The sequence below is a fragment of the Panicum hallii genome, chromosome 3, assembly GCF_002211085.1.
Source record: "Panicum hallii strain FIL2 chromosome 3, PHallii_v3.1, whole genome shotgun sequence".
Classification (NCBI taxonomy): domain Eukaryota; kingdom Viridiplantae; phylum Streptophyta; class Magnoliopsida; order Poales; family Poaceae; genus Panicum; species Panicum hallii.
Window position 1 is genome coordinate 11,855,037 of NC_038044.1, and position 18,374 is coordinate 11,873,410.

An 18,374-nucleotide genomic window follows, 5' to 3' on the forward strand; every position below is an offset into this window, starting at 1 on the left:
CGCGAGCGCGCTTCGCCGTTCACGTGCTCCCGATTTGTCTACGTCTAGCTGTCCTCACCGCGACTCTGCCGGGGGTGTGTGAATGGAAGGCTGAGCCGCCTGGCTGAGGCGGCGAAGCCAGTGGCAGCGGCGTGGAACGAACGAGACTGCTGGCACCTTGGCTAGATGGATTTCCCTGAGACGGTAGAGCAGAATGCAACGTGCAGCGGCGGAGAAAGTATGGACCAACCGACCCGAGGTCCTGGCCTGGGCGAAAAGAGCTTCCCCGTCCGTGGAGCAAGGATATTCCCTGGAAGATGCCAGGCAATGGGATCTTCCAAGTCCATGAGCGATGAGGTCAAGCCGAGTAGCCGACCCAGCTCAAAGGCAGGCGCGTGAAAAGAAATGCGCTATGCATGGCCCATTGCCGAATGCGCTACACTACACCGAGTCACAAGTCTGAACTCTGAAAGTCCAAACAATTTTGTCCCCAGGCCCGTGAGTTTTTCTTTTCAACTCTAGCTTAACCTCTCCAGAGTCAACCCCACCGCCAGGGTGATTCACTGATTCCTTGCATGAAATGCAACACTTATATATGCCTACAGCCTACAGCAGAAGCACCAGCAGGCGACCCAAACCTCCTTGACATGAAAAGGGAGGACCCCGTCCCCCGAACTTGAACCACACATCTCTAAGGTCATTCAGACAACAGAAAAGACTGGATACCCACCAAGGTGGCAAGGTGCAACATAACACAGAGCTGAAAACCATATGGTGATTCGAATGACAAAGTCACAACTGACATAACACTAACACCAATAATGATCTCACACCAATGCTAGCTTGGACAGCAAGCTAGCAAATGATCCGATGCAACACAGATGGAAATAAACGAAGCTTACATGTCTGATTAACAACTGAGGAACCCTGCACTTAAAAAGGTTACTTAGCCAAGCAGAATATCACCAACACAAGTTCACTTAAAATATAGGGGTAAACGACGAGCTAAACAACTCCAACTCCAGCGAACAATGCTCATCTCGAGACACTTGCCACAGAGACCTCACTGCTTTGCCTCCCGTTCACGGTTCCACTGCTCAATCTTGGCCCTGCGTTCCTCGCTGCTCTCCCTGACTGGGCTCCTCCCACGCCTTGGTGGTGGGCTACCATGCCTGCGTCTTCCTCCATCATCATACCTGTCGTGCCTGCTGCCTCTGCCCCCTCCATCATCATACCTGTCATGTCTGCTGCCTCTACCCCGTCCGCCGCCGCCGCCACCACGACGATAATCATCACGATCACGATGGTAATCATCACGATCACGATGACCCCTCCTTTGAGGTGGTGGGCTTCGGCTTCTGCTTCTCCCATGGTACCTCCTGGAAGCGGAATGCCCATAGAGCTTCCTCCTGAGATCCCTGCCAATTTGTTTCACATGCATGAAATTACAGTAGCCACCACGGTTGCAGCTGTTCTCCTCAAACTGCCTACAGGTTGCTTCACGGAAGTCAGTCACAGGAGAATACTCCACAATTATCGGGCGGCCAGAGTAAAAGCGGCCCTGAAGAGCATTGTATGCTGCAGCTGCCTGTTCTTCCTCCCTGAACTGGACATAGACATTCCCTATCATGTGGTCAGCAAGGTTGTCGCAGACATTCAGGTTCTCAATCTCACCGAACTTGCCCAACTCCTCATAGATATCCTCATAGAAGTCCTCAAAATGCTCCTGCATCTTCTCAGGATCAATAGGTTGGCCTTGAGCATCAACTCCAGGGGTTATCATATCAGGACGCTGATACATGTTAGCAAGCACAAGAGTCGGTGATATGGTTGGCCTGTTGTGCAGACGGGAGCAGCGATCCCCATGACGACAAGCCCCAATCTTGAAGTAGAAAGGGCAGTTGACCCTATCCTTCTCAGTGCCAAAGATCGAAGCCAAGTGCTCCGCCATGATTCAACTGTGGCTGACACTATGCCTGCAAGCATAAGCAAGAAAAGTATCAGTAATCATCTTCAAAATATAAGATGAACTAGAGTGCCTATACATTCATGGTTTGGATATCTAGAAACCATGGGATAAAGGAATACCTCAATAAAGGTCATCAGTGTGCAAGACTAAGTAGACAAAAAGGTACACATGCAGGTAAAACAAACCAGGGCTCACAACATATGCTTCTTTTAGGAACGCCAACAAGTAATATTCCTGTAAATTTAACCCTGTGCAGCCCACTGTGTGATCGGAAAATTATACAGCTCAGGCCCTTCCAAGAAATCCTAATCCCAATCCCTTTTTAAGACCTAATCTGCAAACTTACGCAAAAAGTTAAATATCAGGAGAAAATGAATAGAAAGACCAAAATAACTGTGATCTACTTCAGTACTCATCAGGGCTAAATCTTGCTCCTGGTAAACTGATCACTTTTTAACCTATACAAATCTGCACACCGTTCAACTATGTTAATGCCCAACAGATAAACTAAAATGTAAACAAGATGAATTTGTCCCTCCAATATAATGTTTAGATTCTCCCCCTGCAACTGCAAAAAAAATAAACCAAACAAAACCACACACAGAGACAGCTCTTCATCTGCTGCGCAAGGGTATTCCTTCTGGTGTAGGCCTTGTATTTTCCGCCCAACAAAATATTACTTGATTTTAACCTAAGCTGCACACCATTTTAGATTATTATTAATTTCTGATCAAAAGGAAGACCCAAAACACTGTTAAAACTACCAAGAAAAGCAAAATGCATTCATATTTCTTAATTAACTACTGTTTTGTTCATAATTCCAGCAATCAGCCTAAACATGTCACCGTGTCACAATTCCAGCTGCTAACAACCTTGAGTGCAAATCACATCGACGAAAAGCCTTGTATTTGTATGATTCTACGGGTTGATTCAATCGGCTAAAAGGGGGGCTACAAGTCTACAACTGCTGCATATGCCAACCATGCTAGCTGCCAACTGCAAGATGAAGAAATCGATAGCCGCACAGCAGACCGCAGTAAAGAGCAACAGTGCCGGGGCTGCGTCGGTTCACAAATCATAACCCTAGATCGGGCTTCGTGGGGCATGAGATTCAGCCGACCCCCAGAAAAACTGAGAGAAACAATTGTCAATCTACACACAGGAACCAATCTGCGACAAGCTGGATTCTTGGGGTATTCGTGCCATCGAGATGTGGATTCGACTGCTCGAAGCAAGAAAAAAAGCCTGCAAATTAAATCTAAGCAAGCTAGGTTTCCTTACCAAATCGATCCAAATCCCTGATGGATCCGTGACGAACGGGTGGGAAGGAGGCGGGTGGGAAGGAGGGAGCCAGGGAGTACGCGTCGATCGGTGGCCGCACCCGCCGCAGCGACGGGTTGGGGTCTTGGCGAAGAGGGAGCCGCGAGCCCGCGACCGCGAGGAAGAGGATCGAATTGAGGGCAGACGGAGAAGCGAGGGTGTGTGTGTATAAATATGTGCCTTTTTTCAATTGATATTGTTTTTTCTTCCGGTGTCTCTTTCGGATGTTTGACGGAAAAGAATTTGACGTGTCCGATTTTGTTACGGAAGTTCAAATCAAGTACAGTTGTGGACAAATCCTCCCAAGCTGGCAAAGCTGCAATTCATAGGGGTTGAACTGGACTTCAGAACAAGGTACATTTTCACTCAGTCGAGCGCTCGTTCTTTGCAGCCTTGTAAAACAGCACAAAAGGGCATAGCAAAATTTGTACTGTGCTTATGCGAGTCTAGAAACACCTCTTAGGAAGTTGATTGATCGAGTCTTCTGGATGAGTTAAAGTGGGTAATGATATATGTTGCGATGGTGAATTCGATAACAAGACACTCCCATGGATTAGTTTGATGAAGAAAAGCAATGGTAAAATTATCAAGAACTCACTTTAACATGTTAATGGTAAAATTATCAAGAAAAGCCATTGGAAACGAGTAAAGGACAGGATTTTAAGGTGGTGGAGAACCTTGCCACCATGTGAAGAATGGGAAAAAGATGTAGAAACCGTCAAGATTCGATCCCCAGGGTCTAAAAAAATTTAGGTTCACGGAGAAGGAAAATTGATTAGGTGCTATAACTAATCTAGAAATAATATCTATTTTGTTGCCCCAAACAATTTGTTTAGTTCATTTGACATAAACGGTATGATATCCTACGTCGTTATTTTTTACGCAAGTTTGTAACCCTAGGGCTAATTTAGTATTATATGCTCCTCGCCTATGAAAACTACGAAAAATTTTGAAGGTCAAACGAAAGTTATGATGTCTCTCCTGCCAAAAATATTTTGAACATAAATTCAACTTGCACATGGAGTAAAATAAAAGATAAATCTCATTAGAGGATAGATTGTACTAATTGAAATAATCTGATGTCTAAATCAAGGCGATGTATTATTCAGGGGTTCATATCAATAAAGTAAATTACATAGGGTAGTAAAACCGACTTTCTTTCAGTGATCTAGATGCAACTTTGGGCTTTCGATGCAACATATTTTATCAAATGAGTTAGTGGTACTATTTTCCACCATCGGCATAACACCCTGCCTTGAAGGATGCACATGCACAACAGATATACCCATGGAAATCCAGCAGGACAGCAGGATCACTAGCTAAAAACAGTGACGTACAAACTGTTTTAGACTTTCAGCCACTACATCACACATGACAATTGAATTGGCAATAGTACAGAAGGGCCATCGAGTAATGATACCAAACACTGGCAAAAAAAAAAACACCATCAGAAGACAATAAGCGATCAACCCCTTTTATCAGACATAACTCCAGTTCTACACAACAGGATTTGTCATCCCGAACTAACACGAGGAAAATTTATAAAAGTTCTATTCTGGGCAAGCAAGACAAGCTAATGCCCAAGCATGATCAGACAGTCATACAGAACTGAGGAAAAAGATTCAAGACATGCCCAAGCATGATCAGACAGTACCACTAACTCCAGCATTTTTTTCTGAGAAATTTAATTCCCCATATTCAAGAGAAAGCAATTCAACTCCCGTAAGTACTATGTGGGCTTGCCATTATACATATGTACGTGTCCAATAAGCGTAATATTGGTTAGGAGTCATATTACATCAGATATAAGCATGGATATATATAGTCAGTTGTATTATAAATTCAGTGCTCAATGCACTTAAAATTCCACATTCTACATAACAAAACGACCATGTTGAATTCAGTCAGTTCCAAGGGCTACATTCCACATCGTTTTTTAGTAATCATGGTATGAGAACATAAACTAGCAGTGCTATTGCATCGCTGCATCTGAACGCATGGTGTCTTACACTCTTACCAATCTTATCTGGCTACCAGGAGAAAAGTAATTCAAAGAATCTTTGATAACACATATTTACCTGAAATAAGTAAATAACAGAAGACAATCCTACCAACATGTTCAGATTGGATTGCATACTAGAGACAGGATGGAGCTGAAGTCAAACTGATGCATTTTCAGTGCTTCATTAATCCATCAATCAACCAGAAAAAAGAGCACCAAACTGCAGAAGGTTAGTTACTCACAAAAAAATAATTGATTTTACCGCAATCGTTGAATGTTAATATGTCTAGTGATCATTAGTATACAAGAAAACTTCTTACTCGTCAATCACACAATGTAACGGATAAAGGCAATCACAAACGTGAAAAATTGAGAATGTTCACAACATAAAACATAAACCACTTAAATCTTCACTGAACACGACAACAATAACAAACAATACAAGTATAGCATTTGAAACTAAACCAAAGCTGCAACCTCTCGACGTAAAGCAAGGAATTCAGAATCATAACGCACTACAGTGGTATGCTCATCAACCAGATCCGATCATCTTATGCATCATAAAAATGTCAAGTTGTTGACTAACCAACAACAATGCATCCACCCATCAAGATTAAACTGTAAAATTTCAGTTACATATTCTCACTGATCACCATGACCAAAAGTTCATTCATAGCTGTGAGCTGAATAAGCAACTTTGACGAGCAAACTGTTAGCAATAGCTCACCACCAGACCTCACTGCCGTGGCCTCCTTCGGAGTATGTACACATCGGATTCCTCATAGGCGTAATCCGGGTCGAGGTACTCGCGTGCCACCTTCTCGATCACCGGGAAAGCAGCCGGCACGGAGTCCCAGAAAGCCTGGTGCGCCTCTGGCGACCGGATTTGGTAGCCGAGCAACACCACACCGCGCTCGGCGTCGGCAAGCGCGTCCATGGCCGCGATGAGGTGCGGCACGGACTCCTGGACGTAGACCACGTCTGCGGCGACGACGAGGTCGAAGTGGCGCGGGGTGGCGAGTGTGGCGAGATGCGCGGGGCAATTCCAGTGGAGTTGGGCGAGGCGGGGCGCGCGGGGGAGGTGGGCGCGGTTGCGCCGCAGGTTGCGGCGGAGCGCGGGGAGGACGGCGGCGATGTCGGTGAGGACGAGGTCAGTGAGGCCGAGGCGGGAGAGGCCCAGTCCTGCCGGGCCGCATCCGGAGCCCAGCTCCACGGCCCGGGTGCCGGGGAAGCGGAGCACGTCGGCGAAGGGGAGGGCCTGGTCGCGGAGGCAGCGCTCGACGAACTTGACGAGGACCAGGGACGAGGGCCACACAGAGGTGCCCACCTCGAAGGAGTCGTTGTCCTGCTCGAACGTCAGCACCGCGCCCCCCACCGGAAGCTCCACCACCGGAGACGCAGTGAACCGCATCTCCTCCTCTCCGCCGCCGCCGGCCCGTCAAGCCACTGCAGCGAAGCGAAAGGGTTTTGGACGGCTGCGACTCCGTGCGCGGCCGATCCGGTGGAGGCGGCAGTGGAGAGAATCTTAGATGCGAAACCCTTGTCGAATTTAAAATTTTATATGAGCCCCTGAAAATTCTTGGAGCAAAGCACGTTAGGAAGAAAACTGTAATAAAATAATCTTCCAGGGTAGAACTGCAAAACAGAAGCAACAGCGCACCGCCGAAACCTCCCCCACCGTCTCGTCGTCGCATCTCGCACAGTCGCACGGTCGCCCCTCCTCCGCTCTTCCCTGATGGATCCCAAGGCGGCGGCGAAGTCGAAGCGCTCGCACACGGTGCACGGCCGCCGTGCCCACCAGACCCCCGCCGCGGCGGCAGCGCACAGGCAGAAGCGCGCCGCCGCCGCCGCCACCTCTTCTGGCCCCCGCAGCCGAAACCTCCCCTCGAACTGGGACCGCTACGACGACGAGGGCGAGGCGGAGGAGCCTGCAGCCGCCCCGGAATGGACCGGCGAGGTGGCTCCGCGCAGCAAGGGCGCCGACTTCGGATTCCTGCTAGAGCAGGCGCGAGCGCAGCCCCGCGAGGCCCGTGGCCTCAGGGCGCCGTGGCTCCCCTCCCAGGATTTGCCATTTGGTAAGTGAGCGCCGCGACCTTTAATTTCCACTGCTACTTTCATCCTGCTCCTCCATTACCTGTACATTGAGTAAGCATTTTGATATTTTTCGCTTCAAGTAGTACTGGTGATGCTATCATCCCATAAGTATGCTGAAATCCGATAGCGAGGGGAATTCTAGTAATACTGATTCCGAGAAACCGAGTTCATCAAACGCCATAGGTCGTCTTTGTTTTCTTCTCTTATGAACTTTTGAGAGCTCATATCTCCTAAACTGAATTAAAATAGTGTTGAAAATTCCTCCAGCACTCAGTTAGCACATAATCTCTGCATATACATTTGTTCAATAGTTCCTCAAATTGATAAGTGGAGATATTTCTGATGTTGCTTTATGATTGTTGATTCGCTATTTTTAGATTTTATGCAGGCCTCCACATCTATGTTCGAAGCTAAAGGTGAAGGGATCTTGTCCTGGTGCGCTGATGATAACTTCATATTAGAGGATGATTTAGCACCGGATTTCGAGGTACAATATATCAACTCTGGGTTTTACTTTGCTGTACAGAGTATGCTTTATCTTAAATTGTTAGCATCAAATGATGTCCTAGTAGCTAATACAGTGTTAAAAAAATAGATGGAGTGTGGCAGTAACCACACTTTTGGCTTTGTGTGGAATTTGTGGAAGGAAGTTTTGTTTGGGTTAACCAGACAATAGTGGCCTATTAGAGTATCAGTTAGAATATTGGATATGAAGTAATGTAGACACACTTTTAGATTGATGGACCTTCTGTGGTTTCTGGGTTTACCAAGCATATAGAACCTTCTGTGGTTTCACATAGAAACAATTAACTTTTACATCTTGTCCCTCTCTGGTTGTGGGGTTACTATACCAATTTTTTTCATATTCACATGACAAAGCTTCTTCCCCCCAACTTTCAGGTGCCTTTTCTCTCAATGGATTTGCATGCATTGGCTAACCAGCTTTCGAAGCTTAAGCTTTCACAGAGACTTTTTGTAGAAGAAGATATACTACCTGCGGATCTGGTATGCTCTTGTTTATAGCTATCCTGTTAAGAATCTGTTTGTTTTGACTTTGGATTCTTAGGTCATGTACAACGCAAATACGCTGATATAGAATCAAGAGAGAATAAATGTTATGCCATTAAGTGTCCACGAAGAGCCTTGACTTACAAGGAATATAGCTATTCCGAAGAAGCTTAGATTAGCCGGTAATTTAAGGCCTCGTTTAAACATTCATCCAGCCAGGCACAGCCCACAGTGCATCTGACTTTCTTCAGCCAATTTTTGTACCAATCTGTTCATGTTACTTATTGTATTGAAATTGTATTCAAAGAGCAACCCCCCTGGTTTCCACCTTGGCATGATTTTTGAGTAACTACCCACAAGTGTTCTGACATATCGTTGCATTCTACAGGGCCTTAAAAGCTAGCTTAGATTGTGGGTTGTTAAAAGCTGTAAGCTGAAGGGATGCAGTTTGTTGATTGTGGTATTCTAAAATCTGCTTTTAAAAGCGCCCGCTTGTTTTAGCTTCAACTCTTAGAACCAAAATCCACAATCCAAAGCTAAAACAAACATGCCCTAAGTTTGCCGGGTTTCCAAACACACACTAAGACTAATATTATTGTTACTAAAGCCACTACTACCAGTTCACTTTTCTGCTGGAGCTTTATTTTTACAATGTTATGAACGTAGTGCATGAACTAGATCTCTTGCTACTGTTATGAACTAGATCTCTTGCTACTGTTATTGTCGATACACATTGGCTTTCTGTTGTAACCAGAGGCAACGCTAGTGACAAAATTACGATACATAAGTTTCATTGGACATCAAAGAGCATTGATAAGTTTTATAGCAATATATGGGAAATATGACCCTATTTGTAGAGAAATTTTTCTTTGCCTTGGTGCGGGAAGCTTAGCATTTTTTGGTGCTCTTCCAGTCTTCCTGTCTTGCAACTACAAGTGCACTTCTTGCTCTTTTGGTCACAACCACTTCTTTCTGCAACACTAGCAATCATGGGAGTTGCCTCAATGGCTCACTCTGCTATCATTTGCGGCAGCTATACTTATCTTAGATTTCAAAATTTCTGCGCTTGATGATTAAACCCTCTATTCCTAGCTTGTTTTGTGCATGATATATACAATTTTAGGTAGGCGAAACTAATGTGTTTGCTGGTTATTGTGTATTGGTATGTAATTAGCTGTTTTACCTTCCCTTGTATGCCTTCTATCAAGTTTCTTGTTGCAGGAGATTATAGATTTATAGTTGTAGGTCTAGTTTTGTAATTGGCAGTACCATGCTATTGTTTTTATTTGAGAAACATTCTATTTTATTTGAGCCTCTTTCGTCTCCATTTGGCTTGACTTGATATTCCTGGATTCATCTGATTATTTCTAGGCTGATGTATCAGAAGACAATGAAATACTGATTGAATGTGGCACCTCTGTGGAAAGTGATCCCAAAGGAAGTTCGGTTGGGGATAACTTGAACTTTGAGCTAAGGAAAGATGCAAGTCATCATGAGTATGCTGGCAACACCTATTCTGATGTTCAAATGAAATCAGAATGTCAGTCCCAATGTTTTGAACATGAAGCTACAACATCACCCAAGAGTAGTACTCATTTAGTGAATTCAGATACTGAAGAAGATAAGGCATATACAAAAAACATGGATACTGATCCTAGTACAGGGCATAGCAAAAGGTTAGAGTTTGAGGTGGGTTCTGCAGAAGAAGAACTTGACATGCTCCTCAATTCGTTCAGTGGAACTCACCTTTCTAGCTCCAACTTGGATGAATTGGTTGGACATGATTCAACTTCCCAAGGGACGAAGATCAGATGGTCAGAGAAGAAAGTTACACCTAGCAAGTCTTTCAAATCACCTGTGCTTGCACCTGTGGATGATGCTCTAGATGACTTGCTTTCAGAGACCTCCCTACCTGTACAGAATGAAGGTTTTGCTACACAAAGTTCAACTTCCCAACCAACTGTTAAATCTGGGCAGAACTTTGACTTCGGATATGCTAAGAAGATTGATGTGATATCATCTATTGATGATTCAGTGGATAATTTGCTTGAAGACACTCCATCGTGCTTAAGTGAACCAAAGGAAACTACAACTGCAGGACCAAACAGCACCCCACATGACAGTGTCCCCCCTCATTCTGGCCCCTCAAATGCATCAGGTGATTTTGATTCATGGTTTGATTCCCTATAGGGGAGAAAAAAGTTGGTGCTGTGAGGAAGTGATGGCTGACTTCAGGAATTCTTCTCTGTGATGCAAAGGTCCTCTGTACCTTTCTTTATTCACTCCATTATTGAATCTAACTGGTAAACATGTTCAGGAAGCTGTAATCCAAAGTCCCCTTTTCTACATGGAGGTCCACGACCACTAGGGAACTATCTTAATATTATGTTTTCATGAGAGAAAATGAAGTGGATAGGGCATTGTATAAAAGCTAAAGATCATCTGTGGCTGGCTGCTGTGAAATCTGAAGCATTGGATATGTAATGCCGTGAACTTAGCATGTTTTTGCTGTTGTACCATGTCTGTAAACTGTTTCAGAAGCAAGCTAATGCACACATTCCGCAACAGTATACTTAAGAGCTTGTTCCGTGATTCAGTCTGTTTACGGATGTGCAATAATTTATGCTAAGTAGATGTACAGTCAAGGTAGATCTTCGTGGAAAAAGGTAAGATATCCGAAGGCCTTCTTGCCCTTCACCAGTTGTCATACGAAATTTATCTTCCCAACGACAAAGTAACTCGATGGAAGCTTGCTTTTGACGTCTTCGTTTGTGGAAAGAATCAAAGAAAAACACAATTGTCGGCATAGATATTCAATTAAATTGGCTTGCGGTCTGTTGATTTTGTCGCGCATCTGTTTGCCCACTTTGTGCAGTGTACCCAGAATCGTAGTCGCGAGCATATCATGCCACCCTGTCCACCATATCCAAAAAAAATCCTGGTATTATCATGAGGCCCGAGACGATGTGGTTGTTGCATCATCCGGGGGGTTACGTGGGCTAGGCTAGAGCCAAAACGAGTTGCTTTCGCGGGCCAACCACATGACAACATCGCGCTCATGCCCATCCCGTGACTTCATCTCCGTGTCTGGGTTGGTCTGAACTCAACATTGCAGATAAGTTCATTGGAGAACTGACATGTAGAATACAATTTATTTGATCGCACGGAATCTGCTACCCAGAGTTACAGATAAACAGGTAGGCAGTAGGCACGGTAAAAGAAAGTAACGATGGTACCATGATGCCAGATACCTAACAACTCAACCAAAGTCAAGCATTTTTACTCTTGTTACTTTGGAGTCTTTGTCGCCCTCCCTCACCCGCTGTACTCTACAAGTTGCTTGCGAGCTTGTAGAATCAGGGCCACAGCATAAGGACGCGTCGCTGCCCGGCTAGCACAGCAAATTCTGCTCGTTTCGTCTGTTCCAATGTCTTTTACGCAAGTTGTGGCTGGCCGAACCCCAATACACGGTGTTCAATGGTAACATGCCATGGATTCCTTCCCTGGGATCAATGGGGAAAGATTGACCTACCAAAGGAACAAGAGAAGCTGCCAGATTTTCTCTTTTTTTTTGAAAGAAAACGCTGCCAGATTTTCCAACCACGCCACGGTTCTTGACGACAGCCATTGAACAGAGACCAGGTCCCAGCCGCGCCCAAAGTCCTCCATCAGGCGGCGGAGGGTTAGTTGGCCATGCACAAACCAACCAACCTGACGTCCGCTACTGCGCAGTACGCAGAGGCGTGACGTCAACGGGAGTCTCGGCAGCGAGCGCATGACCCCAGCGGCCCCTCCGATGATCTCACTCGCCGCCCAACCACTTGCTACTTGTCAAACCTGTCGGCGTCAGCGCGCGATCTCCCCGGATCTCCGTCCCACGTCGGACCGTGGCCGCGCTCGGGCCACGTCGGCGCGGCGGACCAAGTACGCTGCCGCCGTCACCGGATTGCGTCGGCGAGGCTGCTCTTTTTCTCAAAAAATAAAAATAAAAATGTGCCGGCGACTGTTGGCGAGACCTTGACGCCCCCGTCCGGCCACTGGTTCGCCTGCACGTCTCCTGGTTTTTTTTTTGACACGGCACGTCTCCTGGTTGGTTGCTCCCACGGATGCGAACCGCCAACCGTGTTCATTTCTGCAGCTGCGTGCCTGCGTTCGCTTGGCTTCGCTGACGCCGCGGCCCCAATCGGAAGCGACGTAGCATTAGCTGGGAGTAAGACCGTGCCAGTGGGCAGTGGCATGTTCAGGCCTTTTGAGCTTCTAGACTCTGGACTGGTTGAAGCTTGATGTTTGGATATTTCTTCGGGCTGGTTGTAGCGCTTGCAGCTGGTTGTGCGAAGTTCCTCGCTTTTCAGGACGAGTTTTACCGTCGTTTTCTTCCACTGTCTCGTTTTTTTCTTGCCACGTGCTTCTCGAGTAACTGCAGCTTGCTGCTTACTCTCCTACGTGCCCGTGCTGATCTCACTGTGATGAGCCTGACGTGCCAACCTTTTTTAAATATATTTTTTGTTTGAAGCAAAGTCCATATCAACATGCATGCATCTGAGTTAGGCGATCCATGTTTTTTTTACACTATTCTCATGTTAATAAAGCCTATCCTCGTTGAATTCGATTTGCCACCAATTAACCTCAAGGACGGCAGATCCTACACCTGTTGCGGTGGTCCTCGGAAATGGGGAAAACGAAAGTGAGTGCGCCATTTCTTTTTGAGCAAGGATATACTAGGTAGTTGGCGTGTACCAGTCAGGACAATGTGTCCGAGGCACGGTGTGTCTGGTACACGAACCTCTCAGATGGCATCTGACAGCATGGATGGATGCACGCATCCTACGATCCACGTTTTCCTTCCGTGCAAGCTTTGTCCCGTGACAACTCGTCATCTCCTGCTATTCTTCGCACCGGCCGGGCCAGCAGCAGGGAAATGCGCGTACCCAAGTACCCGTTTTATTCCTGCTCCGTGGTACTGGTCTTTTGTTCCGTAGCGATGTATGATTGCATAGTACGTGCCGTTGGCTCCTGTCTGGTTAGTTTTGGCAGGCCCATGTACCCTCCTGGATGCTGGAGCACATGGGTGAGCGTGCCAACGTGGCAACACATTGCTTTTGCACCTCCTTTTCAACATTCGATTTTTTTTCTTCCTTACTGTTGTTGGTCATGTGGTCTCAGGTGAGGATTTCCTGACTGAGTGCGTCGGTAAATGTTCTGATTAGGAATTTTTTTGTTTGAATCATTTTGCAATCCTCTTGTGCTGCCGCACACATCAGGGGAATGATCACCCATTCACACGCCTTTGTCGTAACACTTGCGCTGCTAAAATAGTAGGGGCAAAAAAAATCTCAATCATGCGATTGTTGCAGCTCCAACGACCGGCGGCAAACCTGCAGCGTTCGTGAATAGTTTGTGCGCACTGACAGGGCCAGAAGCTCATCAGGTAAAATCTCAGCGCTCTTCATATTCACATGATGGAAAATAAATAGAAATCGCTTAAGATAAGCACTCCAATTTCCTAATAACTATACAATATACGCTTCTCCTAAAAGAATCGAAGTCCTATCTAATGATAAGTTAACAACGCCTTCATTTACTCCAAGGAGGAAAATAAAAGAAGAAGAGAAAATGAAGAATTGGAGGGTCGGAGCGCCAGCAGGAAGAAGTTGATGTGCACGGCCGGGCCATGGGCCGCCGGAGAGCTCCGTATCCTCAAAGCCATAGCGCACCGGCCTCCTTCAGTATGGGCACGAGCTCGCCGGAGATGTGCACGGCCATGAGCCGGTCGAGGCCCCCGAGGAGCCTGCCCCCGACGAACACCGCCGGGAGCGCGACGTCGCCGTCGACGATCCCGGCGAGCTCCACCTCGCCGGCGACCTCGTGCACGGCGGGGTTGACCCCGAGCCCCTGCAGCAGCCGCTTCACGACGTGGCTGAGGCAGCACCCGCGCCTCCCCACCACCAGCACGGGGCTCTCCGCCACGGCCCGCCTCACCTCCTCCCTCGCCGCCGCCGCCGGCTGCTGGGCAGGCAACCTCTCCGCCGCCGCGGCGACGGCGGCGTCCACGACGGTCGCCGCCTCGGCGGCCATCGGCGCGGGGCGCGGGCGCGGCGGCCACGGCCGGCTGGCGCCGTACGGGATGGCCTGGTACATTCTCCTCGGCGCGCGGCTTCTTGCACGACTTCTTTTTTTTTCCCTTGGTTCGGTTGCGAAATGCGAGCAGCGACTTGTGCTGTGCTTGTGCAGGAGGGCCCGATATATAAAGGGCCGTGAGGTCAGCGGGGGTAGGGGATGGCGTCATCGGGTGGGGGGGGCAGGGCCCACGCGGTGGGGAGGAGGACGGCGACCGCGGCGTTCGGGCCAACCGCGGCGCGCGCGGTGCGTGTGGCGTGGCGGGGCGTCAGCCGCGGTTGGAGGTGGTTTGGTGGGCCCGCCGCGCCCCCGGCCGGAGCCGGACAGCCGAGCGGGAGCCTGACGGGCGCGACCTCAACGTGCAGCGCGTGGGAGGTGACGTGGTCGGTGACGTTTGGCTGGCTCGCCGTGGGGCCCGGTGACGGCCGCCGGCGGCAGCCGTGGAAGCTCTGGAGTTGTACTAACAGTGCCGTGACTCGCCATCAGCAACCTTCAGGATAAGGCGAGGTGTACAAATATAGAAACAGTGCTGCCGTGACGTTCGTATGCCAGTGTAAATGTGTAATTATGCCAAATAAATCCGCCATTTATCCTGTAGTAACCGTTCACGGTACGAGGTCTTTCTTAGGTTCACGGCAGCGTTTTAAATTTTTGCGGTAGTTTACTAATCGAGTCTCTCGAAGAACAGAAAATTGCATGGATCGGAGGTTTGATCGAGGCCGGCCGGACTTTGAATTCCCTCGCTGGCGATGGCGTCGGCAGAGGGAGCGGCGCCCACGTCTCGTTTGTCGCTCTATTCTACTATATATGTGCGTGTTCCTGAGGTGGTCAGATTCGATTCGAGCTAGCTGGACGCGTTTGAATTCTCACCTGATCGCTTACGTGTGTGTGCATGGCAGCCCTGCATATATTTTCCATTTCATTTTGACTCAGGCTGGCATGCATCTGGCTAGGTCGGCGGCGGCTGATGGTCTTGCGAAGAACAAAAGATACCGTAGTTCCATCGCCGAACAAGATCTAGCTATTGTACCGCAATAATCTGGCTCGGCGTGCAGTGTTTGTGCGCGTGAAAGGATTTCGAAGGATCCGATTCATTCCCGACGGATGATGTCGTCCTGCAGCTGGCATGCAACGGGAGGAATGTCGTGTAGGCGTGGTAGCTTCTAGAAAGTAGAAACCACCCGGTTTCACGCTAGCTCCGCTCGCTGTCACCTTTTCCCCCCGAATCATGTGCCATGATTTCATTCCTTGAGGATCATGATGATGAGCCAGCGGACGAGCACACACCGTTCGGGCCTGGACACGGAAAGCATCAGCAAACCTCACGTCACGGTGTACGACGTGCATGCACGACGACACACAACCGCCACGTCCCCGGCCGGTTCGGTAGATTGTCTCAACTCTCAACCGCCTGCATCGGATGGATGTGACGGGGACAGCAAAAATGCGGAGTGAAAGAGGGCGAGTATGAGGGAGCGGATCGTCAGGGATAGCAACGAGCCAACGATCGATGATGGTGGGGCCACTAATATTAGCTGTTCAGCAATTGTTATAAGAATCTATAAGCTCGAGTCAGAAGGAAAAAAAAATCTGAAGCAGTATGTATCTGGGCAAGGTAGGTTTTGAAGACCAGCTTTTTGGAGCTAGATGATGCAGTTGGAGTATATATTCTCTTAGTCTCGCTGTGTGCTACACTGCTACTATGAGCTTGAGCTAGCTGTGCTCGATCTTAATCTCTGGCTCTCACGTTGCATTTAGCTGGGACTACCAGTCTACCACGACTGTGGCGGAGCAGTCACTTTCCCGTGAGGCCGTGACGACGAGGATGCCGGCGGCGGAGCGCCCAACCACCGGCCGCGCGCGCCAGCCAGTGTGTGAGTCACGTCGCTGCATGGGCCGCTCGATCACGTCACGCTTGATGCGTGCGGGCCGCGGGCCGCGGCCAGCTCCGCTTGAGAGAAAAATATCTCTGATCCGCTGCAGGCGGAGGCGGCAGGTCGGCACGGCGACGAAAGAGGAGTACAACGAATGAAGGAACAGACAAACCGCCGGCGCGAGCTCGGCCACGGCCACGACCACACGCGCCCGGCGGTACGCGTGCCCGGGATGCAGATGCGGAGGAGCGCGTCGGGCTGCCTGTCTTGTCACGTCCGCGTCGGCCACGGCGCCGGCGTGATCTCGCTGACGTGCACGAACTCTCTTCTTCTTCCCTGGCCCAGTTGCGCCCAGGTTGCCTTTCATGCTTGGAACCGATCAACCGACAACACAAATAGCAATATTGTTATCCTTTTAACCGCCTCCGATGAAGCAGAAGAAGAAAAGAAAACAAAGTACTATAAAATAATAAGAAAGATGAATTTTGAACCTAGGCTGTAGTTGATTTACGGCGGAGAAATCTTGGACACGGATGGCGGCGAGCGTCTGAAGAAATGCCCTGAAGCAGATCCCTTCTATAAAAAGGGCACACAAGGAATTCTTCAGGGCACACAAGGAATCTTGGAAAAGTTCCGGCGAGAAGCAGAAGATCGATGTCAGAGCTTGGTTTGCTACATTCGCAACAAGGAGGTCGATCCCGAGCGCAGCAGACGGCACTGCAAAGGTTCCGGTGGCGAGGGCCTCGATTCATGCTCGGCCGACGCGGATGTTGCTGAGGAAGATGCCAATTGCTGCCAATGGACCTGGTACCTGTAGTGGTAGGAGGAAACAACTTGAAGAAAAAAGGAAAAGATAAGCAATATTTGGGTGCTTTAAACCCCCTGTCATCCAATGTTCTGACCTTCTGATCCTGTGACCGCTCAGAATGAAATGTTTGTTGCACGTCTGGGCTAAATATTTAGTGGTCCAGTTTTGTCATCTTGGGCTGTTTGCTTCCAGTTTTGCATCCCGGCCGCTTTCTTCGGCCCGCTGGCTGATTTCCGGGCGAGGCCCACACGAAGCGTGCTTTGCCAGCTGAAGGCAAGGCCTTCTTTGTCAGCTCTAGGTATGGGCTGGAGTTTTTAGCCCGAAACAAAAGCTGAACTTCTTCACATACTGTGTAGTAGAACCATTTTTTTTTTCTCGTGGAAAGTACACAAGTAAACTCCTCTAAGAAAAGTACACAAAGAACACAACCTCGATTACACTGTTTCGTAGTACCTCGGTACAATGATTAGCTCACAAAACAACAGAGGAATTAGAGTTACTTCATTGCAATCGAACTCGTGCACCTGGTTTGAGTTATTGATCCAGCACCAGTGTTCATATTTTCCTACATTCATTTCAGAAATTAACTGCATTGTTCTTTCAATAAGTGTATGTGGTGAGCAATCTGAATATCAATGTTCTGATTGATCTTCAGAAATTAACAATATTGTTCTTCAGATCCGCCGGCTTAAAACCTAGTCTGCTCCATGACTAGGATCACATGTATGCCTGCGCATGACCACCAGCTTAAAATCCACCGCAAGAAAAGGCAACGGGAGGCCAGATCCAGAGTAGGTAAAGGCTCCACGTGAGGCAGCGCAAAAGGGATCGAGATGCCCCCTCCCCCTGGTGTACCCGAAAATACTTTAAACGCAGCGGCGTACCCACCAACAATGCGTCACCCGGCCCGGCTGTGCTGCAGATTCGATCCAAACTAAACACAATTATTTTGCTGACAGCCCCAGAGCGTGTGTTTTCGTTCGTGTTTCCGTCAAGAACACATGGATGCAGGTCTAATCCGTTTCGCCCTCCCGCAGATTTTGCAGCTCCGGGTTGGGAATTTGACTCTGATGGTCAGTGCACCCGAGGGAAGCCGACGCGCTTTTTGGTCAGGAGACAGCAAAACATTGCTGGCAAGCAATGCAAGATCTAGTGATCTACTGCTGCTACTGTGCGGCGCACTGCTACCGCCCATGTCTGATG

The 18,374-nt window shown here is 48.3% G+C and overlaps 4 protein-coding genes across 7 annotated transcripts; 1 reads left to right on the forward strand and 3 right to left on the reverse strand.

Annotated features, from left to right (window-relative positions):
* Positions 1–736: 736 nt before the first annotated feature.
* On the reverse strand, positions 737–3,425 carry LOC112884971 (splicing factor U2af small subunit B-like). Of its 4 annotated transcripts, none has more exons than XM_025950627.1 (3): positions 3,230–3,425; positions 2,134–2,644; positions 737–1,955 (listed from the first exon to the last, which is right to left on the reverse strand). In XM_025950627.1, exon 3 carries the CDS (start codon positions 1,928–1,930, stop codon positions 1,043–1,045), a length of 888 nt encoding a protein of 295 aa, XP_025806412.1. In that variant the 5' UTR covers positions 1,931–1,955; positions 2,134–2,644; positions 3,230–3,425; the 3' UTR covers positions 737–1,042. The 4 variants fall into 4 exon arrangements, with proteins under 4 accessions (XP_025806412.1, XP_025806408.1, XP_025806410.1 ...); XM_025950623.1 differs by having other exon boundaries at positions 2,068–2,644; XM_025950625.1 differs by lacking the exon at positions 2,134–2,644.
* A 2,214-nt stretch (positions 3,426–5,639) lies between these two features.
* LOC112886180 (protein N-lysine methyltransferase METTL21A) lies at positions 5,640–7,051 on the reverse strand. The gene is made up of 2 exons (XM_025951991.1): positions 6,931–7,051; positions 5,640–6,839 (listed from the first exon to the last, which is right to left on the reverse strand). Exon 2 carries the CDS (start codon positions 6,679–6,681, stop codon positions 6,007–6,009), a length of 675 nt encoding a protein of 224 aa, XP_025807776.1. The 5' UTR covers positions 6,682–6,839; positions 6,931–7,051; the 3' UTR covers positions 5,640–6,006.
* LOC112886179 lies at positions 6,911–10,968 on the forward strand. The gene is made up of 4 exons (XM_025951989.1): positions 6,911–7,345; positions 7,742–7,851; positions 8,265–8,369; positions 9,744–10,968. The coding sequence occupies exons 1-4, from the start codon at positions 7,006–7,008 to the stop codon at positions 10,560–10,562; spliced, it is 1,374 nt and encodes a 457-aa protein (XP_025807774.1). The 5' UTR covers positions 6,911–7,005; the 3' UTR covers positions 10,563–10,968.
* A 2,828-nt stretch (positions 10,969–13,796) lies between these two features.
* LOC112886408 (monothiol glutaredoxin-S9-like) lies at positions 13,797–14,595 on the reverse strand. Its single transcript, XM_025952306.1, has one exon. It carries the CDS (start codon positions 14,508–14,510, stop codon positions 14,070–14,072), a length of 441 nt encoding a protein of 146 aa, XP_025808091.1. The 5' UTR covers positions 14,511–14,595; the 3' UTR covers positions 13,797–14,069.
* Positions 14,596–18,374: the final 3,779 nt, after the last annotated feature.